General features: G+C 45.9%; 2 protein-coding genes across 4 annotated transcripts in view; one reads left to right on the plus strand and one right to left on the minus strand.

The window, feature by feature from the left end:
- Positions 1 to 25,781, plus strand: part of THRB (thyroid hormone receptor beta) — a gene marked incomplete at its 5' end in the record, with an annotated part of 72,051 nt that extends 46,270 nt beyond the window's left edge. For 2 of the 3 annotated variants that reach the window (XM_079704769.1, XM_079704768.1), the window contains 5 exons: positions 3,057 to 3,204; positions 6,451 to 6,656; positions 15,592 to 15,738; positions 21,075 to 21,333; positions 25,494 to 25,781. In XM_079704769.1, the coding sequence (XP_079560895.1) occupies positions 3,057 to 3,204; positions 6,451 to 6,656; positions 15,592 to 15,738; positions 21,075 to 21,333; positions 25,494 to 25,735 (1,002 nt within the window). In that variant the 3' untranslated portion in view covers positions 25,736 to 25,781. The remainder of the gene's footprint in view (positions 1 to 3,056; positions 3,205 to 6,450; positions 6,657 to 15,591; positions 15,739 to 21,074; positions 21,334 to 25,493) is intronic. The other variant, XM_079704770.1, reaches the window with a different exon arrangement.
- On the minus strand, positions 12,710 to 13,019 carry LOC307053893 (ubiquitin-like protein 5). The gene has a single exon (XM_079705355.1). The coding sequence runs from the start codon at positions 12,987 to 12,989 to the stop codon at positions 12,771 to 12,773; it is 219 nt and encodes a 72-aa protein (XP_079561481.1). The 5' UTR covers positions 12,990 to 13,019; the 3' UTR covers positions 12,710 to 12,770.
- Positions 25,782 to 26,937: the final 1,156 nt, after the last annotated feature.

The raw sequence follows: 26,937 nt of genomic DNA on the forward strand, positions 1-26,937 counted from the left end.
GGGGCTGATTCAACTGAGGTTTACTTAAAAGAATCAATCATGTAGCAGAAAGCTAGATTTCTCAGCCCTGGTGCCTTTGTCTCGGGTCAGAATCCTGTTTCCAGGATAGCCCCAATCATAAAATCAGAAAGCCTTCCTAGGGAGGTTACACAGATCATTTAATGTAAGGACAGTGTCTTGGAAAAAGACAAAAGAGGTGGTCAAATGAAACACAGTTTTGAAAAATGGCCAAAGATGAAAAAAAATTGCTCTTCACATCTTGTTTACTCAAGCCTGTAATTTGCAAGTATTTCTACCCCATACTCATAGTGTGTAGAGGGAGAATCTTTTTTGCCTGTTTCTGCCCTGAAGACAGTGGAAATCTTTTGGAGATGTTTCGTCTGTTGTGATGGGCCAGCTATCATGCATCTTTTGTAGAAAGAATGTTGATACTGCTCCGAGTAAATCACTTTTTAAAGAGAGACTCTAAGCTTTTTTAACAGTGGCCCAAATATTGAACTAGGAGGGTGACAGTTCCTTGTAGCACTGATTAGGACCACTAAGGAATGGATCCAGTTCTTCTCAAAATGCAGAGAAACGAGTCTGATGTCGATTTATAAAGCAAAACCTCCGCTCACCCACAAATCATCAATGAAAAATATGTTCTTATTCAGTCCCTGGGACATCTCTTTTGTCAGCTCACTGCTAAAAAGAGCTTTTTATAAGTAGGTTCTGTTAAGTATTTTCTATCCAAGTTCACATCCAAAAATTAATTTTTGTCCCTTTTTAAAATTAAGGGACCTACCATCTTTAATATTTACTCAGATAAAGTGGTCCCTTCATGTGGGAAAATATGCTTTTAGCATAGCTTAGGGAAGGCCAACATCTTAAAAGGGATTTGGTCCATGAAGTGTCCGAGAAGAGTCAGCAAGATAAGCCACAGAAAAGATGGCACTATGAATAGCAAAGCCTGCTACCTCAACATTTTTTCCAAACAAGCCAAGTATAAGTTATTTCATTCATTCCTTGTAAAAGCTCAGAGTAGCCTTTTTGGAGAAATGAACGTTACCTCTGCATGTGGTATATCACCTGTTCCCACCTTCCTGTTGTCTTACTCCCCAGTAGGCTCCCACCACCCAGAACACAAGCCAGCGTGAGCAGATGGGGGAGAAAAGGTCTCCCAACATCACAGTAACGATTTCCCATCTTCAGAGCAGCAGTCAGCATGCTCACTGGAGGCCCTGGACTTAAGTCACTTTGCACCCTCCAGAAAGAGGATGCTAGACAGTCCTCCCTCCTCCCTGTCTGTGACATATGTCTCCCTGCTAGAATCTCTGATTTCTTCTGTCTTTCAAGCAAGTGTAACCCTTGAAGGGTGGATTGGAGGGAGGGAGATGGGGTAGAGGAGAGGGGGCAGCTTGTTTTTCGTTCTGTGCAGGCCCTGACATCCAAGCTTTGGCAGGACCGCCCACCTTGAACACCCGGGAAACACATGTCAGCAGCTGCCCCGTGTATGCTTTAGGGAATCTTAGGACAGTTCATCGATGTCATTCAAACTAATGGACTCAGTGTTTAAGGATGCAAAGCCGAATACAATATGACAGTTCTTCTGTTAGGAATTGAGCAATAGTAATATCAGGGGTTTGCAAACATGCCCCGAAACCAAGCTCATGAGTTTCAGTTACTGCTGTCATTTTTCCATTTTATTCTGCTATGCCCAGTAGAAAATCCTACCTTGGACCTTTTCATTACAAGGAAGAGCTCCTGTGTCTGAGTGAGGAATATGCAAGTGGTATAAGTACATAAAGCCAGGGCAAGTTAGACAGGATAATTACAATTTGGGCTAGCCTAGATGAACTGGCATTTCCATCCAATTTATGCAACAAAGTTGGAGGTCCCTTTAAGGTTTAGTGGACAACATCCTTCAAAATTTGTTGTGCCTTGCTCTTCTACTAAACCATAAAACGATGTGGTTATTTTGAGGGGTGGGTGAGAGGGGACTGTTTATAATACGTTCTTCTAAAACATGTAAATAATACAGTAAAATTGGACTCAGTCTATATCATGTAAGCCAACTCCTGGGTTCCAGGCCGAGTTCCAGCATGTACTTTCCATGTGATTTGGGGCGAGTGATTTAACCTGTCTAAGGCTTAGTTTTTTAATCCCCACAGAGGAGACATTAAGAATACTGACCTCAGAAGGTTGTGGGAGAGACAGAGGCCATGGCACTTGTCTGCAGCACTTTGCAATGTGCCCCTCACAATACATGCTTTCTGCCATTATAAATTCCTACCAGACTTGAGTATCACGTCCAGAAAGGTTCTCATATGACACAGCCGTGAGGATGTTATGTAAGTCACCAAAGCCTGGAACTGCATTGTATTCTCAGGTGGCCCTCCCCCATGCCTTGAGGGAAGAAGAAACATTGAACTTTAGGGCGCATGTCTACAGATATTGGAGAGAAAGGGTGCTAGGAAAGGAAAACTCCAGTGCCACAAGCTATGGGAAAAATTTAGTAAAGAACTTGGAATTTTCTCCTCCCCAAGGACTGTTGTTTCAAGGGCTATCTGAACTGGTCATGGCCATCTCAAGGGTCGAAAACCAGAATTAAACCAAATCTCTAAAGGCAATTAATGCATCCCTTTAAATACTAAATGATTAAATGAATTAATTAATAAAGCATCACAAGTATCCAGCTCTTATTTCTCCATTATAAAGTGTACCAAACCTCTTCAGAGCTTCATTTAGCAACACAATTATGGCATGAAATAATATAATTTATTTATATGACTCATCATTTAGAAAACATAAACGCGAACATGAGATTTTCCCATTAGCCTTGAGTAAATGCCAAAAAGATAAGAAGAGACTCCATAGCCTCTGACATCTCCCTCAGATTTAGAATTATTTAGATTCACTTTGGGCCAACTGCCCTATATTTGAATAAGTAGACCTATAGGCCCGTACAGAGGTAAGGTCTAAAACCATTCATCACAGTCAGGAAGATACAAAATGCTGGAGTCACTTATTTCTAGAAAATATGAAATGGTTGTCTTGGGTCTTTCTTTTTCATGTAGGGTTTCTTTAGAAGAACCATTCAGAAAAATCTCCATCCATCCTATTCCTGTAAATATGAAGGAAAATGTGTCATAGATAAAGTTACAAGAAATCAGTGCCAGGAATGTCGCTTTAAAAAATGCATCTACGTTGGCATGGCAACAGATTGTAAGTAACCTTCTTCCTTTGCTTCATATTCAAGGAGTGTTGAGTGGGGAAAAGGTTGGCTCAAGGAAATCACCCAGGCAGGAAAGAAAGCAGGAACGCATGTGCACAGAGGGAGAGCATGCAGCATTCTCAGGGACCCTCACTCCCAGCCATAGCTGGGCGGTTTCCATCCTACCCTCCCCATCAACTCCTGACTCCGAAGGCATCCAGGTGATGGGTGAGGGACAGAGGTTAAATCGTCCCCATCATGCTTGCAGGACAGTCAGCAGTACTCTGTCTGCACAGAGGTTACAGATGAGAGGTCTTGTCCTTCCACCTCGATAAAGTGTAATTTTCCACACAACATTCATGTGGTGAGAAGCACAAGGACTCATATTTTTTCAAAAGCAGAGATAGGAATTTATTTTGTGGACATTTTTGGAGTCAGGGCACTGGTAGAAAACATCGTGTTCAGAAATTTCTGAAGAATGTGAACTTGAGTGCTATTGCATGACTCATTCTGCAGTTGGTTTTTTTGTTATATTTTTAGCCACAAAAACATTCCAAGCTGAAGTCATCCTACCCAGTTTTCAAAGTGCCACAGCATATGGTGGTGAGATTAGCCGTTGGGGTCTCTTCTCCCCACACTGTGCAAGGGATTTACACCAGCCACTTTAATTAATCTAATTATGAAATAAGAATCGTGTCACTCACAACATGTGGCCTCCCTTTTGCCAGGCATCAGGGTGTCTGGTTTCCACTGGCATAAATTTTTTTGCACATCAATGAAGGAGTCCAACTTTCAGTTTAAAGTAAAAAAAGAAAAGAAAAAAGGAAAGAAAAAAGAATGCAATGAGGATTTTTCCTTGTGAAGAGGAAATAGTCACAGCTACATTTATGCGATAAACAGGGTTCTCTCAGCTAGAACGACAACAAAAAATCTCTGGAACGTCCTGGTTTGCCCATTAAAGAAGACAGAAAGGGGCGTCCCTGGTGGCACACTGGTTGAGAGTCCGCCTGCCGATGCAGGGGACACGGGTTCGTGCCCCGGTCCAGGAAGATCCCACATGCCGTGGAGCGGCTGGGCCCATGAGCCATGGCCGCTGAGCCTGTGCGTCCGGAGCCTGTGCTCCGCAACGGGAGAGGCCACGACAGTGAGAGGCCGGCGTACCGCAAAAATAAAAAAGAAGAAGAAGAAGACAGAAAGAGGAATCTTTAAAAAAAAAAAAAAAAAAAAAAAAAGAGAGGAGGGTTGTGTCTGGGCATGAGGCTGGAAACCCTGGTTTAATCCTTCACCTCTGGCTGAGTTCTTTGTCTTGATCTTTGAAAGGCTTTTAGCGGTTGCCAACAAAATGCCTGCTAAGGTTCTATGGAAATGAGTGACCTGTTGAATGTCCATTGCACTGTTTTATTAAGAAGTTAAAGATATGAATGTTGATGAAGTTTAAAAACTCAGTGTTGATCTACACTGGGTGGAAATTTGAGTGCACCTTGCTTGCTTGTGAAGCATTACAAGAGCTCAGGTTTTATAATCAGAAAAGCTGTTGGAGTCCCAGGCCTGCCACTTACTAGCTGTGTGCCCATCGGACTTAACTTCCGGTTTCCTTGTGTGAAGTTATCGCCAGGCCCACAGGTGGTTTTCAGGAATAAATTAGATAACGCACATCCAATGCCACGATCCCTGGCACCAGGGAAGCATTTGGCGAGTGAGGTTATGAGTGTAGCCCATTCCTCGTCTCCCTTAAGGAGTGAATCATGATGACTTCACAGGGCTCACCCATCCTGCCCGCATGTCTAAGTGCTCCCCTGACTCTGATGATCTAATCACATCTCCATGATTGGGGTTTCATTCTTCTGTTTGTGGATTTTCCAGGCACCTCTGGTTCTTTTCCTCTGCTACGTTTGCTTTTTTTTCTTTCCCTACCAGGTCACGGTTTCCTCAAGAAATGGCCCTAGGACAGTGATATTGTAGGACCACAGTCAGGGGTCCTGGGTCTTGCCTTGGCTCTGCCATGAACTTGCTGTGTGACTTTAAGGAAGTCATGATCTCCTTTCTCCTCTGTGAAGGAGGGAGTTGCACTAGATAAGAGCTGAGGACCCTCCAGTGGTAAAACCCTTTGACTCTGTAGTACGAAACCTGAGTCTTTCCATGCCACTGAGAGCTACTGAGAGTCTGATGAAATGGTTTCATTTTGGAAATTAACCACAGAAATATAGGTTTCTTGTTACCTGCCCTTCTTATTTCCCTTTTGCATAAATGATAAAAGTCATGGCTCTACTTCCTGAGCATGTGTAGTGCATTGTCACACTGACACCCTGCAAAGTAGGTATTACTGATCCGATTTTTTTAAAGGCTTTTTTTGATGTAGATCATTTTTACAGTCTTTATTGAATTTGTTACAATATTGCTTCTGTTTTATGTTTTGGATTTTTGGCCGCGAGGCATGTGGGATCTTAGCTCCCCAAACAGGGATGGAACCCGCAGCCCCTGCATTGGAAAGAGAAGTCTTAACCACTAGACCGCCAGGGAAGTCCCTTGATCGGATTTTATATGAGAAGAAATGAAAGCTCAGAGAGCCTCAGTAACCTGCCAAAGGTCACACAGCTAGAATGTGGTAGTATAGGGATTCAAACCCGAGTCTTTCTAGATTCCAAAGCCTGGGCTCTTTAATCACCTTTGAGGGTTGACCAGGTAGAGAGAAATGCAAAGTGAGTGGCTGTGAGGCCTGAGCTAGGCGCCGCCATACTCCAATCAGCCTTCAGGAAACGATTGAAGAGTTAGACTCCTTTTTCCTTTGAGGAGGGGATCGCCAGCCTCTGCTTACTGCTCAAGAACTTTTTGAACCTGCAGTTCTTCTTAGTAAGAGCCATTTGGGGGGCAGAGGGAAGGAACAGAAACCCTAAGAGTGAATTCAGATGATTGGCTAGACAGACACACCTGTGAATCTATAGGTAGGATGGGCTTTACCTGTCTCTGGTTCATTCTTATCTAGGGGCCCCCCCTCTGCGGGGCTGAGATGCCCAGTGTCCAGCCCCCATCCCCCCCACCTGCCCCCATCTTTGTTCTAGAAAGCTGGCTAGGCGTCAGGAGTTTGGTGCTGGGGCTAGTGGTGGAAGATGGCTCGTCCATAGCAGTTTGCTGCCAAGGGAGAAATGGCCCAGGGTGACCCCCGCAGGCCCCCTGAGCGGGCTATGCACCGGCCCGAGCCCCCACGGGTCTGCCAGGTGTCTGGAGAGTGTCTGTTCTGTGTCCCTCCCCGCCCCCAGTGGTCCTGGACGACAGCAAGCGTCTGGCCAAGAGGAAGCTGATCGAGGAGAACCGGGAGAAAAGGCGGCGAGAGGAGCTGCAGAGATCCATCGGTCACAAGCCCGAGCCCACCGACCAGGAGTGGGAGCTCATCAAGACCGTCACCGAGGCCCACGTGGCCACCAACGCCCAAGGCAGCCACTGGAAACAGAAGCGGAAGTTCCTGGTAAGGCCCCGCCCCTTCCGCTTCCACGTCCACCTCTGCGCGATCCGTTTGGTCCTCAGAATCCGGGATGCTGGTGTCCTCGCTGCATCTGATTGACTGGAGTAGAGTGCAGAGCGGGGATATAAATCCAGGTCTGTCTGACCTTCTCCTGCCTGTGAGTCACTGAATTCGAATGCACTTATCTCTTTGCTTTTGCTGTAAGGGCAGCCCTGGATCAACGAATTAGCAAAATTCTTTACCTGCTAGCTTTCCCTTTTTATACCTATTTCTTCCTTCAGATGCCCATTTATCTACATACCTAGTCCCCTAAACTCACTACAAAATATCCCCTTTAGAATCACCCCTAGAATGAAGTGACTCATATCTCAAACGTATTTTTATGCCAACAGAAGTCAAAATGTTGAGTTTAAAATAAATTATCTCGTGTCCAGGAGGACAATGGGAATGAGGAGAAGGGATGGAGGAGGGGAGTGTAAAGAAAAACAGGCCTTTCCAGACCCTTGGAATATCAATGTTTGCTGTTTTTATAAAAACTAACCATCGTGAAAGTCCTTCCTTCTATTTCTTCTTTGGACTTCACAACGCTTTGGGGCAGGTAGGCTGGAATCACTATCCCCATTTTATAGGTACACAAACCAAGCCTTCAGTGTCTCGCCCGAAGATCACAATGCCAGAAAGTGGCTGGGCCAGGCCCAAAGGCCAACTCACGTCTGTTGTCCCAAGTTCCCAGATGGACTACCCGTCCCACCACCAGCTGGTGTTTGGCCGTCTCGGAGACTGACCCAGCTCTTAGTTTATGACATGAAGCTTTATGAGGACCTCACTCAGTCCCAGCATCGGATATTCTGTGGGTCTGTTTGTATCTCCCGGGTAGGTGAGGGCACTCCTCATCTGAACAAGGAGATACAGTGCTATCATTGTCTTCACGCCTCAACATCACCACTATAATGGGCTAGTTTTTTGTTTGGTTTGGTTTGGTTTGTTTCATGAAGACGGTATAACAACAACCTTAAAGGAAATTTTTGGAAAGAAAAAGCTTACCCATAATCCACCTGCCCTCCAATAATTACCTTCACTGTTGTTAACAAGCAGCTTCTAACACACTTTGTTGATGGCAGCCACTAACAGTTAAGTTAGGAGACACTTGGATGGCCCTGGCCAAGTGACAGGTACCAGTGTAAGTGCTTTCCAGATATTAACTCCCTATGTCAACCAACCTATGTAGGTAGATGTAGTTAATATCTCCATTTTACAAACGGAGACAAAGAAGTTAAGGAGATTTACCCTCAATCCCCCAGCTAGTAAGCAGTGGTGATGGACACAGCCCAGCTCCAGGATCCATGCTCTTAACCACCACACTATGCAACATGGTTGAAACGTGTGATATCTCTTCACCAAGGTGACTGCCAATAAATTCTTTCCTCCCTGTCTTTATGGCCCATTCTCTCCCATGGAGAGGTGGAGTGTATTCCTCTCTTCCCTTGAGGCTGGGCTGGGCTGTGATTCCTTGAGGCAATGGATTTGGGCAGAGTGACTTCTAAGGCTGAGTTATAAGAAGGCTTGCGGTTCCGCACTGGTTATGTTGGAGAGGGACGCCATCTGGTCTCTCTGAGGGAAGCCAACTGCCATGTAAAAAAAAGTCCAACTACCTTGAGACCACCATGCTGTGAGGAAGCTCAAGACAGCCATTTGGAGAGATTCCCAACCAGCCCAGGCACCAGAAATGTGAGTAAGAAAGCCTGCAGGTGACACCAGACTCTGCTGCCATTTCATGAGGGACCCCAAGTGAGAACCACCCAGCTGAGCCCATCAATCCACAGAACTCTGAGAGATAGTGAAAATTTGTTGTTTTCAGCCACTAAGTTTTGGGGAAGTGTGTTACACAGCAGTAGATAACCAGAATACAGCCCAGTAAATATCTGTGTAACAAACCATCCAGTTCCATGGGCCCATCCTCAGAAACAGCACAACTAAGCCCTGTGTCTTAGCCACTTGACACATTTATGCACATCCCCTGCAGCAGGGTGACTCTCACTATTTATGCTCAGGATAAAAAGTTCATGCTTTTGAGGGGTGAATTATTCCTGCAAGGACATTAAGAATCCTTCATTAGGGACTTTCCTGGTAGTCCAGTTGTTAAGACTTCACCTTCCAAAGCAGGGGGTGTGGGTTCAATCCCTGGTCAGGGAGCTAAGATCCCACATGCCTCCCGTTGGGGAGCTAAGATCCCACATGCCCGCCCCCCGGCCAAAACACCAAAACATAAAACAGAAACAATATTGTAACCAATTCAACAAAGTCTTTAAAAATGGTCCACATCAAAAAAAATCTCTAAAACAAAACAAAACAAAAAAGAATCCTTCATTAAAGACAGCTTTGCTACATAGTATCCATGTCCTGAACTGGCTTCTGCACGTTCAGATTTGCATTTCTTGTGTGGCCAATACCACTTTTTTTGCTTACAACACTGCTACGTATATTATTTCATTTATTTTTATGTGATGATTGCCCATCTTGTTCTGGAAAAGAATTGGAGGAGGCCTATTATGTTAATAATAGTGTGGCAATGTCATAAGGGATTAAAAATTATACATTGTCATAAAAGCTAGAAGTATTCATTTATCTGGAATGGGTAAGTAACTTACTTCCCAAAAGGAGCTTCTTCATCGTTTTTTACCCTAAGACCAGGACTCAAGTCATAAACAGAGATGGGTGGTTGGACCGGGGTTTCAAATTGATATGCCTGTGAAAATGAGTCCTTGGCAAGTAAGGAACTTTTGCAAAAGCCATGCAGATTTTCACAGTAATTCTAAAGCCACTCTTTAAAACTACTTCCAAGAACATTTAAGTCATTCTCCAATCCACTCAAATCTCTGATGGTGCAGAAGTGCCGATTCCTGTGTGGTGGCAGTGATGATGAAAAGTAGATGTGGACTGAGAGGGGGGCAAGAGGCCGGTGGTGGCGAACAAGGGAAAGCAGAGTCTCTCCACCAAGGCAGCTCACATCTGCACTCCCAGATGTGGAAGACATTGGATTGGAGTAAACTCCGTACAGCGACAGTATTGTCTGTTGAACACTGTGTTGTTTTTACCCGCCAGAGTTCTTGGACTCCCTAATCAATAGAAATTGATCAGAGGCCAGATGAGGAATCCAGGCAAGGCTTTATTGGGGTCCCTGCTGCAGAAGGGGGGAGCAAGAACAAGTAGTAGTTGCCCTTGCTAGCTCCCTGGGGGGAGTGGGGGGGTGATCTGGTTCCTTATATGGGGTGAGGCGAGGGGTGGGGCCAGAGGGATGTCCTAGGTGGTCTGCCCACCCCTTGGTGGTGCTGAGTGCAGGGAGCATGCCCAGTACTGTGCTTTTGCTCCCGGCTCTTCAGAAGTGGCAGGTGGGGGTTTTTTTTTGGTCTTTTTGTGTCGTCTTGTCCATAATTTGCCCCAACTGCACATGTACGCAGTTATTTTTAGTCCCTTATAGTTTCTTTGTGTTTTCTTGCGGGAGGAGACCTTTGTCCCGGTGCAAGCACTGCAGCAAAGGGTCCCAGGTCCCAGGTCCCAGCCTGTCTCATTAGTACTCTGCTCCCTTAGTTCACATGCAAAGGTATGGCTTCGGGTGGATTTTCTACCAGGTATAAAATGTGACCATCAGAACCAGGGTGGGCCTGCCCTACTTTTCCCCTGGCAGAGCTACTGTCTGATGACACAAATTCTCAGTAGCAGCCTCAGAAAAGGGGCATAAGCAGAAGGGTGATGCAGGATGGGTGATTTGACCACGTGTGGTCATAAAACAAGTGCAATCAAGCCAAGAAGGCTTCTGTCACCCAAAATGATTATAATTACATCAGGAGAAGGCAGCGTAGTCTAGTAGTTATGTGCATAGAAATTGGAACCAGACAGCCTGAGTTTGTTGCTTGCCTCTGTTGCTTTTTAATTATGTGACTTTGGGTAAGTTACTTCCCATCTCTAAGTCTCGGTTGCCTTTATGCCCTTATCAGTGGTGTAAAAGTAATAGATATAAGTGCTTGGCATGTCGTTAACAGCCTCCTACGGACTTACAATGTGCATCATCCCTGCACCGCCACCCGTACCATCCTGTCCCTGCTCATCCCAGGAGAAGGCCCAAGGCCCAGGGACCTCTCATTACCATTTGCTCCCCATCACAAAGGTGCGGGGAGACACACTGTGATCACTCAGAGGGAGAGAAGAGTCCCGTCTGGCCCCATCCCCTCTGCATGTGCCAGAGACCCCAGCCAAGAAGCCCTCAGCTCTGAGACAGCCACTTGCAAAGGGGTCAACGGGTAGCACTTCCTACTCACCTTGAACAACTCTGATGCAACAGTCAGAGCACGAAGCCCCAGTTCGTCTCGATTTGTGTCATACCAGCCACCTCTAGTGCTGAGCTAGGGTTGAAGCCCACACCTGCACACACCCCTGAACCTCTCCTTCTGTAGGTCCCCCCTCCACTGCCCCAGAGGATATGTGCTGGATTCCTTATTGACCTTCACCCCATCTCCAGTCCATCAGAAACCCCTGCCCTGGGCTCCCTAGATATGCCTCCAAGTCCCACTTTTCTCCATCTCTCCTGCTGCCCCCGTGGTCCAGCCCACTTCGTCTCCTGCCCAAACCACGCTGCTGTTCTCCCGCCTCTTCCTTGGCAACCACATCCCTTCTCCACATAGAACCATAAATTTCGTCATGCTGCTCCCCTGTTTAAAGCCCTTCAGCGGTGCCCCATGGCATTTAAAATTTGCCCATCTCCCCTCCGTGGCCCTGAAGGCCCATCGTGATGGGACCCTTGCTGGCCTTCCATCCTTTATCTCATGCCACCTCTGGGCCTAACCACACGGGCCTCCTTTCTGACCTTGGGACTTTGCACTGGGTTTGCCCTCTGCCTAAAACGTCCTCTGCATCTGTGGAAGGCTGCCTTCTTGACATTCTGCAAGTTAAAGCTCACACATCACTTCTCAAAGGGGCCTGGCTGACCACCCTACCTCCTGAGCCCCATGTATTATTAGGTCATCTCCAGTCTTATCACAAACCAAAATTCTTCCATGAGAGTATTCTTTTCATTTATTGTCTGTCTTCCTTCACTGTATGAAGGTTCCTTGAGGATACATTGTTCATTGCTGTCACCTCAGCATCTCGAACAAGGCCTGACCCCATAGTAGTTGCTCAACAAACATTGGTTGAGTGCATGTATAAACACAGGTTTGTTCACTCCCTCAATCCTCCACCATTTGGCCCAGTGCCGTCTACACAGTAGACAAAGATACTTAAGGCATATCCCCCCACCTTGAGAAGTTCATATCTTAGATGTGTACCCGCATAACTACAATAAAAGTAATAGTAATAAGTGCCTAGATGCCAGATGAGTGGTTACATGGGCCACCAGGTGTATTCAAATGAGGTAGAATCATTTCCCACTGAGGCCATCTGAGAGGGCTTCGAGGAGAAGATAGAATTGGAAGTGGGTGGGATTTGGAATTGGCAGAGATGAGACAGAAGTGAGGACTTTGAAGGAAGCACAAGTCCAGAAGGAAGGCCGCCCCAAGATGGAAAAGCAGGAAGCAAGTTGTGGCAGAGATGGGAAGAGGTAGGCAGGGCAGGCTCCGGAGGTCCATTAGGGCCCCCTGCCGACCCCTTTGAGCAGCTCAAGCACTTTGATCCACAGAGGCAAAAAGCAGGCTTCCCCACAGTCCCCAGTGGTGAGCCTGCAAGCCTCACCTGTCCTCAGTCTCCGAGTTTGATCTCATTTGCATAAACACACATGTGTGTGTGAGCACACGTGTTCAGGGAGTGAACTATAGGCTACTAGCTGTAAGAAGCTATCCAGTAGATTCAATTGTGCCAAATATTTGTACTCTATTTTTAACATCTTCCAAATAGTTTAGCAAATAATGTGTTGTCCTTATGGGTAAAAAATCTTCAGGGAAGTCACAAACAAGCTCAACTTTAATTGTATTCCTGATGTGTTAACTTGGGTCAATTCATATATATGGGTTTTTTTTTCAGCCTTTAAGTTTTTATTAAATGAGTTTTCAAAAACAAGCATCCATATCAGTGTGGGGGGTGAGGGCGGGGGAAGAGGGAAGGACAGGGAGAAGGAATTCTGCTCTATTAGTAATAAAGCTCCAGGTTCATCCCATCGTGGATTTCATAGTCCCCCAGAGATACGTGGTCCTTAAAAATCGTGTACCACTTCTTCAGTACGATCTTGTTCCAACGGGTGCCAGTTTGGGCTGCAATCAGCTTCTTAAGGTCCCCGATGGTGTCATCAGTACTGCATTTAACGCAGACCTTCTTCCCCAGACGGTCGTTGCAAACAACCTCGATCATCCTGGCTGGAGCTCGAATCTCCTGGAACCAGCAGACGCCACACCAAGCTCCTATATGTTTTTTTCTAGTATCCAAGACCTATTACAGATATAAAGCTTAATAATGTAATAGAAGCCTTTTACTTTGTATGTGGTTTTACTTCTAGCAATTGTATTTTCCATTAAATACCCAAAGGCTTAAAAGTAAATTTTTTTCCTACTCTGCTATTTATCAACAGGAAAGCTTGTGAGGTTGTTACATTTGGGCATTTAATTTTAGTTAAAATTGTCATATTTCCTTGTATAATTTCCCTCCTATTTTTCAAACCTTTAGAGGTATCACAGATGGTGATTCAAATGCCCCACAGACTCACAGATTAAATGGAAATTATTAACATCCATAGTAAGCCACTGAAGACCATTCCAGGCCAAAGCTATGTTATTAAAATATTTTTATTTCTTAAAAAGTTCACCCTATGTGTGTGTGTGTACACCTCCCTACCTTTTTAATGTGTGACCATGTTCCTTTTATCAGTTGATTTTCATAAGAGAGCTGTAAAGTAGACACACAGGTGAGACAGGCTGCATTTCGGGGTGGCAGGGATTAGAAAGACCAGCAAGGAGGTCTGAAGGATGCCGGAAGTAGCAGTGATCAAACTTCACTGTGTATCAGAATCACGTCCAGACTTTCTGTGTACCTTTTCCCTTAGCTCAGTCTATGTGAGAAAGACAGAGAGACAGACAGAGACAGAGAGAGAGAGAGAGAGAGAGAGAGAAGCTGTACATGTGATTATTCCATCAATTCCGTCTGCAAGCGGAGAACCAGTAGCCTTCCTAGGCTTTGCCATGCCAGCAGTTGCCCCAAAATATCGTCATTGACTCTGAAACAAGACAGAAACCAGCTTTCTTTCCCATCCACTCACTGCCCCCAAAACAAACAATAAAAAAAGTAAAATAAAATAAACAGAAGAACCTCCTGGATAATTCCAAAAAGGTCAATGCTGCCAGCGTTTGTTATGTAATAGATTTAAAAATCCTTCCCCAGGCTGTACCCACAACTTTGACCACACTTTGGAGGGCCTGGGCTGTTCCTGTTGACCCTGGTGCCCTGGCAACAAGAGAGTGAAAGAATCATCCTTGCTTTTCTTCGTGCTAAAACTTAGACGTGAGCAGTAACAGGGGAGATGGGGGAAGAAAAATGGGAAGTGGATTTCTCAGTGCTAGCCCGGTGGTTCTCAAAGTGTGGGCTCAGACCAGAAGCATCGGTGCCCTGGGAAGTTGTTAGGAACCCAGATTCTCTAACAGAGACCTACTAAATTGGAAAGTCTGGGGGTCATTCTGATGCACAGGAAAGTCTGGGGACCTTGGAGGCAGACCACGGTCTTGTCACCAGCGGTGCGCTCACCAGCCATTCAGCGGTGACGGCTCAGCAGGCTCACAGAGCCAGTACCCGCTGCCCTCTCTGCCCTGCTTCCCGCGCCTCCCACCCTGCTGCCTGGTTCCTGCATGTGCACTGTGACTCTAGGCAAAGAGGGTCACCGTCGGGCAGGGTAGGATCCTCTGATCCCATCACAACTTCCTGGGAGACCAGCAATCAGTCCTGGCCTCAGGGGACCGTCTTTAACCTCCCTGGGTGCTCCTTTGCCCACCTGCCTGTCGGGAATTGGGTGAGAACCCCTGAGGCGGTCATTGTCATCACAAGGACCAGGAAGGGTGACCAGGAGGACTGTCCCTGGCAGGGAGCACTACTGACAACAGCAGATAGTGGAGAGGCCACAGCATGGCAGTCACTGGACAGTAGGCCAAGGAGCTAGAAGGCCCCAGTGGACATGGGGGCCTGGCGTGTGCACAGCGCCTAAGGGCTTGCGCGCGTGATGCTTCTGCACCAGTAGGTCTGGGGAGGGGGCTGGGATTCTGCATTTCCAACAAGTCTCCAGATGACACCCAAGCTGCTGACACCCACCCTGTGAGCAGCGAGGTGGTGGATGGTTGCGAACAAGGCAAAGAAGTCGTACTAGTAAATTCGCCACTCTGCCCTCCAGTTTGCCCAGCGTACACAGCCCAGTCCCTGGAGGCGACCCAAAGCAGAGGGCTTCCCCCAGCCTGCGGAGGCCTCCTCCAGCTGGCGTGTGGAGGGCTTGAGCCAGGCAAAAGGCATCAGAAGCAAGAACGAAGCCCCCGGGTGCTGTTGGCCAGGCCTCCCCATCCCTGCCCACGCCGTGCCCACCTTCCACAGAAAGGCACCCTCCAGAGTGTGCCGTGCTCTGAAAACGGCACCCAGAGCCCCCAGAACATAGGTCACCTCTGTGCACTCAGAAGCAGAACCCAAATTCCTGCTGCTCCTCCCTCTCTCCCTCTCTCCCTCTTTCTCTCTCTCTCACTTTCTCTTTCTCTCTGCAGCAACAATCCTGTGACCGTGATCACTGGGGGCCTTTGAAAGCAATGGCCAAGATAGGCTTCTTTGCTCAGAGAACTAAAGGATGTGAAAACTGCAGGGTCTGCTAATAAAAGATGCGGAAACTGTACAGTATGTCAGTTCAGAAGAGATTTTCTGCCACGTGAGAACCGTGATCCGTGATCCCTTCAATGTCTTCATTTAAATTTTCCTTGTCTCATCTCCTCAGCCAGAAGACATTGGACAAGCACCAATAGTAAACGCCCCAGAAGGTGGAAAGGTCGACTTGGAAGCCTTCAGCCATTTTACAAAAATCATCACACCAGCAATTACCAGAGTGGTGGATTTTGCCAAAAAGTTGCCTATGTTTTGTGAGGTGAGCAGATTGCTTTTCCTTCTTCATTCTTTTTCATTATAGTTTCCTCGATCTCCAGGAATACTGACTACGACGTGTAATTTAATACTAATTAGTCGGGGCTTAGTCATCTGAAAGCCACGGCAGTACAGAATGGCAATGCACTGTTTCGTGCGCCTCCAACCTTCTCTGTTGGGTCGTCATCCATTAGCTTGTCCACATGAGGTCGACAAAGAGCCTCTCGACCCGCCTGGCTCCAGGCGCAGGAAAACATGACAGCCATCACTCCATCAGTCAGCACCTGTGATGTCCTGGTTGCCACGCCCAGGTTTGCCACATTAAATCCAGTCTGCTAACAGATCAGCAGGATAGCTCTAATTAACCCCATTTCACAGATGGGGAAAATTAAGATCAAAGAGATGAATTTCACCCACTCAAAGTGAGGCCCTGGTTCCTTTGAGTCTCCATCTGTATTATTTCCACTACGTATCCAGCAAGATGGCTGTGTGGTGGTTTCTTCATCCTCAAGGACAGGTGAAATGACCCTTACAGAGCAAGGATCTTAAAATCTCCTTAAGTCTTCCCTCTTAGAAGCTCACCCTTTCTTGCCCCACCTTCAGGGCACACTGAAGAGCTCACCCACCAGAGCTCATAGACTTTCCTCGGGACACTTCATCCCAACTGTAGCCGTCCTACCATGTGGGAGCTGAGGACACGGGCTCTGCAGGGGCAGGCGTCCTGGATTAGTTATCAGATGTCTTCAAACCTTGGTTATCTCATCTTTAAAACAGGAGTCATAGTAAGATCTACCTCTTAGAACTATTAGGAGGCTTCAATGGGGTAATTTATGGGTAGTGCCTGGGTCATAAATGTTCCATAAATTTCAGCTGTTAATTCTGCTGTCCTTTCATCTATTACATTACCATTCTGTCTCTAACCTTCTTTTTTTTTAATCAAATGGGATTGATGATGTTTTCCGGAGAATCTTCCCCTTCGAAAAACCCCACCGAGGGCCAATCTGTTGCTCTTCAGACCTCCAAGAGGTCCCAGAAAGATATCAAACAGAGAGGGCCACGTCCTGCCCCGGGCCGCTTATGGAAGCTGCCTGAGTGCCAGGGAACCTAGTCTCCCCCAGAAGGAGGTTTAGTGTCCTCACCTGGAATGATCCCATCCCACCGTGGCCTCCAGTTCACGTGCGTCTGGGTTTGCAGTCATGGGAGCCCGCTAGGATCCTGAGAGACCTCAGACCCTGATAGGGACCCTTCTCGTGGCCATTTCTGAGCCTGCACAGAAGCCATATCCGGAAGGACAGAGCAGTGGGCTTCGGGACGCAGGGATCTATCTGGTCGTAGGCCTCGCTGAGACAGAGTACATGCCTCCTGCTCACCCCCGGCTGCAGGGTGCTGGGGGCCAGGTGCCACGCGGGCCGGCCAGCAGCCCCATGGTGGGGACCACTCGTACCCACCCCAGAGGAGTCGGTGAGCCCTGGACGAGGAACTGCGACTTGTGTCTGTATTTGGTGTGCTTTTCCATGCCTCTGACCATTTTTTTAAATTAACATCTATTAAAGTTTTGGAGGCTGTTACAGAAATCATACGTATTCATTGGAGACCGACACAGCACAATAAAGGCAACAATTCATGGTAACACCACCAGGAGATAAACTGCTGACATTTTGGAGCGTAGTTCCTTTTCTCAAATCTGTGTGTGTATACACACGTACATATATACACAGACATACATATATGGAATATATTAATATAGTTTGTACCATAATGAACGTTCTACTTAGGGAACTACCTTTTCAAACTTTTTACTAAAGAGTAAGGGGCACATATCATAAGGGTGCGGGTCAATGAATTGTCACAGACCTAACACACCCGCGTAACCAGCACCAAGATAAAGAAACAGATCACTGCCAGTACCCTGGTGTCTAATGCCTTAACTTTCTACCCTCAGCTGTAGAACATAACATGTAAGTGTTCTTTCATGAAATAATATTGCTTAACTCTACAGTTAATTACTTGATTTGTATACAGTTTTTACAGGCTACGTTCCATTTACAGTTATTACAGGATATGGCTCTATTCCCCGTGTTGTACGAGTCACCCTCGAGCCATCTTATACTCAATAGGTTGTATCTCCCCCTCCCCTCCCCCACCACTGGTAACCACTAGACAAAATAATATTTAAGGACCACATAGTATGCTAAGGAATAGCTCTCCCATAATTTAGGTTATCTGCTATTACAGGATCTTTAGCTCACATCCAGTTTTTCACTAATATAAATATTCTGCAGTGAGCATCCTGGTACCTATGCCCAGTTCACAAAGCTGCCTATTTCCTAAGGGCAAATCCTAGAAGTGGAATTTAAGGACCTTGGCTACACCTTTTAGGGCTCTCGATACGTGTTGCCAAGTTGCCCTCTAGAAAGTGCGTACCCTCTCGCGGCTGTGCTGAGGACACCGGCTTCCTCTGACTCCAGGTACCATCTTCCGTTTCTGTGCACTGGGTTGAGTTTGTTTCCCTGGACCTCTCTTGGTCCTCTCTCTCCAGGCTGTGCCCTCTTTTCTCAGTCCCTGGTGTCTGGAAAAAACTCCGTTGAGTTTGCTAGCTCTACAACTTGAGCTAGCCTATCAGTCCTGTGTTCCCCTTTGAATACCCACCAGAAAATGTTTTTCAGAAAATATAAAGCTCATGGAAACCAGCCTCTGAGAGATATGTCAGTTAAAGAAGGAAAAGAAGCCTTCGCCACCACCAGCCACAAACACACCGTGCACTTATGTCCTTGGCAAGGCTGAGGGCTCAGCACGCAACTTTTCAAGCCTGAGTTGTGGCGAGCTTCTCCCTTCAAGTTTCCCTTAGGAATTTACGTCTGCTTTAAAGTCATGATTTCATCTCTATCAACCCTGATATTTTGTAGTCTGCAAACTGAAAAAAAATGTGGGCGGGCGGCTACTTTGACAGCAGAGATGTGTACATTTCTGGTGTTTGTGGCCTCCTGAGGGCCTTTACCCTTTGACACCCTCTTTGGCATTCCAAAGAACGTTCCAAAGAAATGAACTGTGGAGGCCCTGAGCTACCTGTGGAGTGGGCTGGAGACCCCAGGTGGCCTCGGGGACCAGGAGTTTCATGCCAGAGGCAATCTGACGCATCTGCTGTTCAAATCGCACTCGCAATAGTTTTCTGCTAAGATCCATGCCAGCCTGCCAACCGAGGGCTTCGAAAGATCTGACGTCACTGCGGGCAGAGCTGCCAAAAGCGCACATAAGAATCACTTGTTAGAGTGCAGGGCACTGGCATCCCCGCCAATCAACCCGAGTGACGCTCTCCCAGGAGCCAGACAGAGTCTATGGGAGGCCCCTGCCTCTCTGCCTGGCGGGCCCTTTCTGGAGCGTTCTCACAATGGAAGTACTTTGGCAGGTGACTAAGAGATTGTTTGCCCACATGTGGAAACAGGCCTCAGCAGGATCCTGCAAACCCCTCTTAAAGGAAAAGGCATCTGGCCTAGTTTTTAAACCGTTGGTGATCCTTGACAAATCCTTATTCTGCTTTTATTGAAATTTTAACTCTTAGACGTAAGTTTTCAAACGGAAACTTCTACTTCATCTATAATCAGACTTGGCTATGATGATGGGGCCTGCCCAAGTCTGCATACTTTGTGACAGCTTAAAAAAAAGAAAACAATGGTTTTATCTAATGAGTCATTTCTCTTTGCTACTCTATGTCCCGTGGTTCTCAAGAGTCGGGTCCCTGAACCAGGTGCGTGGGCGTCACCTAGGAACTGGAGAATGCAGACACCGAGATGGCAGGGCCAGCAGTGTGTGTTTAACAAGGCCTTGGTGACAGTGATGGGGCTGCAGACAGGACCGCTGCCCTTGGCAGTAAAGCCAGTGTCCACCCACTTCAGCCAACTTTCCACTTGCCTGTGGAGGATCTAGCTAAGCTCTGGTCTCCTGCTTCCTACCAGGCCCCAGGGCCAGGAATCCAAGGATGTAACTGAGGAGTACAAATTAGAGCCTAATTAAAAGCAAATCACAGTCATTTGTTTTTTAATGAGTAGAAGGAGAGAATTCACATGAATGGATTCCAGAACCAAATACAAAATGCCTTTTATTCTGTAGAGAAAGCAAAGCAATTCGAAATTAAACAGTAAGGTGGGTAGGTTGAGTTAGTAAAAAATATGAAATATCCCGTATTTTAAAGGTGATTCAGTAGTATTACTTTCAGTCTGACATAATATCTTAAATTGAACTAGTCAAGTGTTGCCAAGTGTATTTCCCAAAAGAGAACTGGTACCTGCTCTAATGAAGAGATAGAAATTACGTGTCATTACATGTTCGTTGTTTACGGAAACGCACACCCAAAGCCCTTCAGAGAGCGAGCTCTCCTCCTCTCTTGGCCTTGGATTCTGGCAGAGCTGGCTTCCAGCCCTCGCCTCACCCACAAACACTCATGGGACTCCCTAGCATGTCGCTCGATCTCTCAGCGCCTGAATTTCCAGGCCTTTCAGTAAAATTGGAATTAGAATATTTACCTCGCTGCATTGCTGCGAACATTAAACAAGGTGATGCGTATAAATCTTAGCACGATGCCCAATTCATCAAAAACACCCATTAACTAATAGTCTTTCAAACTACTTTGATAATGGCACTTAAACATTCTCCCCCTCCAGAAAATCAAACTCTCATTTTTTATTATTTCTCTTCACAAAGTTTTTTTTTTAAGTTTATTATTGATGTTGTTATCACGTTATCACAAATCCTAATTACCAGGGCAACCAAATGAGCTTAAAATGAGATTACCACCCTGGCGGAAAGATCCATGTGGAGTGATTCTGGTGCCCGAGGTGCTGAGGAGAAAGTAACAACCTAGGAGCCAGGAGGTCTGGATTCTGGTCTCACCTCTGGCTCACTAGGTGACTGAGCAAAGCTGGGACATCTCTTGGCCTTTTAAGAGATTCAGGGAGCAAACTTGCTTCAAAAAACAGAGCAGGGCAGTTGCCAGCTAAACGGTGGAGTCAGCTGTTGACTGTTAGAGTTACCAGACCAAAATGGGGGTGCATTCAGGCAGGTCTCAGTTGGTGGTGTAATAGACACCCCTGTGACCAGCACAGTTTCACATGTGACTGGAATATAATGCAAACGACCAAGATTAAAGTTGGTGAAGATTACGAGCAGTCTGGAGTATGAAAAATGGTTGTGGACGTCTGCAGCCGAGCAGGAAGGGAAGGCTACGGGCTCACAGAGGGCAGGACGGGTGCTGCTTGCGGGGGACTGTCCCCGTGGCCCTGAGGGTCCCACGCATGCTTCCTAACTGGCAACTGTTCCTTGCTGACGTGCCCTGGTTCTTTTCAGCTGCCATGCGAAGACCAGATAATCCTCCTCAAAGGCTGCTGCATGGAGATCATGTCCCTTCGCGCTGCTGTGCGCTATGATCCAGAAAGTGAGACTTTAACCTTGAACGGGGAGATGGCGGTGACTCGGGGCCAGCTGAAAAACGGGGGTCTCGGGGTGGTGTCAGACGCCATCTTCGACCTGGGCATGTCGCTGTCTTCTTTCAACCTGGATGACACTGAAGTCGCGCTCCTTCAGGCCGTCCTGCTGATGTCTTCAGGTGAGTGTGCCCAGACTGGGCATCCAGAGAGCTCGCGCTTGTCTGGTGTGCATTCAGATCACTTGATGAGTTTCCGGTCCCCCGGTAGCTTCAGAATCACGTCTCGCTCCCCTCCAGCGAGCGAGCGAGCGGGGGTTTGCCGACGGCCTGGGACCTGAAGGGGGGTGTGGGGCTCCTGATGCTTTCTGCAGTCTCCCCACGTAGTGGGGAGGGAAAAGAGGAGCCATGCTAAAGGCTCGATGAAATGGTCCACCTTCAATAGACACTGCCCGGCCTGCCTGGGGCAGTTGGCCAACCCTGCCCCCTTCTGGTTTTGTGTGTACTGGACTTCGCACAGGGTGCTGGTGTCACTCGTACCCTTATCCCGTGTGGTGGGCAGGCTCTAGCATGGCTTTCCCTTTTCCTCCTCTTCTGTTGTTCACCCCCTCCTGTTGAGTGTGTGAGAACCCATGACTTGCTCCACTTAGAATCTGGGGAATTCAGTGTCACCCATGTGACTGCGTTACATTATATTATACGCGAGTCCCTCTTGGGAGCAGATGTGCTCTGACAACTCTCCTTGCTCAGGTGACAGGGAGCTGCTTGTGGCCCCTGGAAGCCGAGGGCAGTCTCCAGTCGACAGCCAGTGAGAAGCCAGGGCCCTCGGCCCATCAGCAGAATTATCCTTAAAGAAATAAAATGTGTAACTCATGTAAGGCCTCCCTGTGACCTCGAGTGAAGCTGCTAGGGTCTCTGGCCTTCAGTGTCCTTTAAAATAAAGAAATTGAACAAAGCAAGTGCAGAGCAACATCATGTCGATTTTCTGTTTGGATCAAAAGTTACAGGATCGTGTGGATAATTTATCTGGCACATGTAAAGAGAGAGAGGAGAGGGGGAACAGAAGGGAGATTCAGCAGAGCCTCAGAGCAGCAGCATTAAATATGAAGGAAAACACGAAATTAAAATGCACAAATTGCAATTTGAGCTGGATAGCAGATTCCAAAAGCCAGCATATTTTGTTTAAACTCAGAAGGGTGCATTGAGACAATAGCCCTGATTCTTCCTTTCAGATTAAGCAGAACCCTACTTAGAGTTTTACTAATACAGATATTTCAATAACTAGACACGTGAAGCATGAATGTATTTGATCAGAGTCACAACCTGAGGAGAACTGGGCAGGGGGATGGTAAGGCTCCCTGGAGCTATATGAGGAATTCATTCAGGTTTATACATTTCTTTTTTTTTTTTAATTTTTCTTGAGGTATAATTGACATAAAACATTGCCTTAGTTTCAGGTATACAAGATAATGATTGGATATTTGTATATATTTCAAAAAGATCGCCACAATAAGTCTAGCTAACATCCATCCCCATATATAGTTGCACATTTTTTTTCTTGTGATGAGGACTTTTACACTCTTAGCAACTTTCAAATATGCAATTACAGTATTATTAGCTATAGTCACCTGTACATTACATCCCTATGACTTACTATTTTATAACTGGAAGTTTGTACCTTTTAACCCCCTCCACCCATCTCACCCACCCACCCCCATCCTCTGGCAACCACCAATCTGCTGTGTCTATGAGCTTGCTGGGGTTTTGTTTGTTTTTTAGATTCCACAAATAACTGTGATCATATGGTATTTGTCTTTCTCTGACTTATTTCACTTAGCATATTACCCTCAAGATCCATCCATATTGTTGCAAATAGCAGGATTCCATTCTTTATGACTAAATAGTATTCCAGGGTGTGTGTGTGTGTGTGTGTGTGTGTGTGTGTGTGTGAATCACGTCTTCTTTATCCATTCATCCATCAATGGACACTTAGGTTGTTTCCACACTTTAGCTATTGTAATAATGCTTCAGAGAACATGGGGGGTGCAGATATGTCTTTGACTTAGTGATTTTGTTTTCTTCAGATAAATACCCAGAAGTGGGATTGTTGGGTCATATGGTAGCTCTGTTTTAATTTTTTGAGGAACCTCCATACTGTTTTCCACAGTGGTTGTACCAACTTACATTCCCCAAAATACTGCATAAGCGTTCCCTTGTTATTTCTTTTCTTTTTGATAATAGCCATTCTGACAGGTATGAGGTGATATCTAATTGTGGTTTTGATTTGCATTTCCTTGATGATTTGTGATGCTGGGCATCTTTTCATGTCCCTGTAGGCCACTGGTATGTCTTCTTTGGAAAAATGTCTATTCAGATCCTCTGCCCATGTTTCAAGTGGATTGGTTGGCTTTTTGCTATTGAGTTGTATGAGTTCTTTATATATTTTGGATATTAACCCCTTATCAGATATATGATTTGCAAGTATCTTCTCCCATTCAGTAAGTTGCCTTTTCATTTTGTTGATGGTTTCCTCTGCTGTGCAGAAGATTTTTAGTTTTACATAGTTCCCTTTGCTTATTTTTGCTTTTGGAGTCAAATCCAAAAAATTGTTACCAAGACCTAGGCCAGGTAGCTTACCACCTATGTTTTTCTAGGAGTTTTATGGTTTCAGGTCTTATATTCAAGTCTTTAATCCATTTTGAGCTAATTTTTGTATATGATATGAGACAGGGCTCCAGTCTCATACTTTTGCATGTGGCTATCCAGTTTTCCCAACAACATTTATTGAAGAGACTGTCCTTTCCCTGTTGTATATTCTTGGCTCCTCTGTTGTGAACTAATTGACCACATATGCATGGGTTTACTTCTAGGCCTTCTATTCTGTTCCTTTGATCTATGTGTCCGTTTTTATGCTAATACCATACTGTTTTGATTACTATAACTTTGTAATATTATTGTAAATCAGAGAGTGTGATGCCTCCAGCTCCATTTTCCTTTCTCAAGATTGCTTTGGCTATTCGGGGTCTTTTATGGCTCCGTACAAATTTTAGCACTGTTTAATCTATTTCTGTGAAAAATGCCATTGAATTTTGATAGGGATTGCATTGAATCTGCAGATTGCTTTGAGTAGCATAGACATTTTAACAATATTAATTCTTCCAATCCATGAGCATGGGATAATATTCCACTTTTTGTGTCTTCTTCAATTTCTTTCATCATTGTCTTATAGTTTTCAGTGTATAGGCCTTTCACCTCCTTGGTTGAATTTATTCCTAGGTATTTTATTCTTTTTGATGCAGCTGGGAATGTTATCTGCAAATAGTGACAGTTTTACTTTTTTCTTTCCAATTTGGTTGCCTTTTATTTCTTTTTCTTGCTTAATTGCTGTGGATAGGACTTGTAATGCTATGCTGAATAAAAGTGGCAAGAGTGGGCATCCTTGTCTTGTCCTCTATCTTAGAAGTTTTCAGCTTTTCATCATTTAGTATGATGTTAGCTGTGGGCTTGTCATATATGGCCTTTATTATGTTGAGGTACAGTCCCTCTGTACCCACTTTTGCAACCCAGTTGTTTGCAGCCTAGATATTCCCCCGTCATCCAGTCTTCTTTTGACATGCTTTTATCATTTTTTTGAAACTGCCTTGATTCCTCTCCTACACCAGTGGTCCTCCCAAGACTTGGGAAAGTTTCCTGGGCTGTACATGGTCATGGTCTCCTCTAGCTCCAGCTTCCCACTGTGACTCTTCTCTGCACAGGGTAACCCTAGCATCACTCACGTCCCCTTTTTTTTTCATTTTAATTTCCCAAGACACCACCAACCCGGGGCTGCTATGGTAGCAACCAAAGGTATAAGGGACGGGAAGGTAAACAACTAAAATTTGATATTGTGCTGTTTTGTCTTCACCAGTGTTTCTTCCCATCGGACATTCCTCCTCTGGCATCCAGGCCTCCTGAGATCTTCACATCTCTTTTCATACCTCTCTTCTCTGCATGTCCATGCTTGTCAAAACCCTTCCCTCATTATGCAGAGTATTTCAGCTCTCTAGGCAAGGCTTCTCTTTCTGTAGCCTAGGAGGGAGGCATCGCCCTTCACACCCAAGGAGGTGATTTGTCTAAACTAGAGACACTTATCTGAGCAAAGCATTGACTAGCTTCATGTAAGTTACGCCACTCCCTGGTATCTTGGTCCCTGATGCCCCAGAGTTCCTACAGCCTCCATGCCCATTCCTAGGAGTTGAAAGTCCCCAGATCAGCCCACTTCACACTAAAGGGCTTGAACTGGACCAGGCAAGCCTTCTCATTTCTGCCTCCAAATTAACCTCCATCTTCTTTCTTCCCCTCAGACCGCCCAGGGCTTGCCTGTGTTGAGAGAATAGAAAAATACCAAGATAGTTTCCTGCTGGCCTTTGAACACTATATCAATTACCGAAAACACCACGTGACTCACTTTTGGCCAAAACTCCTGATGAAGGTGACAGATCTGCGGATGATTGGAGCCTGCCATGCCAGCCGCTTCCTGCACATGAAGGTGGAATGCCCCACGGAACTCTTTCCCCCATTGTTCTTGGAAGTGTTTGAGGATTAGACTGACTCATTCTCATAATTCCAACAGCACTGCTGGGTGTCATTTCATTCCATTGCCTAGCTCTTTTTTGTTTGTTCCTTTATTTCCTTGTGTTGGGAGGGATTGTTTGGGGGAAAGGGGAGGTAGTCCTTGGCCTAGACATGGATGAAATTGCCCCTTGAATGCGGGTACTTGTAACTACTGCATTTTGTTCTCCAGTCCTTTGATGTGAATGCTTTGGAGGTTTTACAGTTGTGGAGGTGGCAGGGGACAATCATTAATTCACCAGCACCAAGCCATCACCAGCTCCCATCTGTCCCAGTCAGAGACTGGAGCAAGCAGAATGGTGCGGCAGAAGACTAAAGAAGACTTAAAACCAAGACAATATTGTCATCTTGAACCGATCCTGATTTTTGCAGCACTCAGATTAGCACATTGCAGACCACCTTTGGTTAGATGTGGCTTTCAGCTTACTAGGGAAAGGTCTGAACAAATTTTTATCTATTCAAGAGCATGCTGTTTTCAGCACTCTTTATTCTCTCTTAGCAGCCTAACCTGGAATGTATAGGAATATTTGTTTCCCAACAATTAGCTGTCCTTTCACTATAATTGTTACAATCCTATGATTTAATTCAAGTTATACAAGGGCATGACTCAAAGATGTGCAGGTGTTTGACTGATTGAGACCAACTAGGAAAATAATTTCTTTCAGTAAGCCCAAAGAAATTTGAAGTCTTCACGAATGTCAGTGACTCAACAGTTTCCAAAAATTCACCTAGTGTTACCTCATAGTAAGAAGGCTTCTTACAGTTTAGGCTCAGAGAAAATTCCCACAAAAATCAAACCTATTTTACAGTGTTGTCACTGTTCATGGACATCTGACCCCTCACCTCCCAAACTCCTGAAGTTATTCAGCCTGATTGCATCTCTTCTGAGCTGACAACACATCTCCCTATGGATCAACCCTTCTAACCAAGGAGCGATAACAAGCTGAAATCTAAGTCTTGTTCTGGAGGGATGCCAGGGAGAGATTAGTGCAGTTACGTTCTAAGTTGGAGGAAATGCAGCGCTCTTAGAGCCTCCTCTCATCCCGATGCTCTGAGGTTGCTTCCTTCTGGTTTTAGATCCTCAAGCTCTTTGCTTTACTCACAAGTGTGTCCTAGGCCCCTTTTCCCTCTGACTCTGAGGCTTGGCTCTCACCAAACAAAGCCTGGTGTGGCCAC

The sequence above is a fragment of the Hyperoodon ampullatus genome, assembly GCF_949752795.1.
Source record: "Hyperoodon ampullatus genome assembly, chromosome: 5".
NCBI classification, from domain to species: domain Eukaryota; kingdom Metazoa; phylum Chordata; class Mammalia; order Artiodactyla; family Ziphiidae; genus Hyperoodon; species Hyperoodon ampullatus.

What these genes read in the sequence shown, in the direction of transcription:
- LOC307053893 (XM_079705355.1), bottom strand. Translation starts at nt 12,989, where the DNA reads ATGATCGAGGTTGTTTGCAACGACCGTCTGGGGAAGAAGGTCTGCGTT.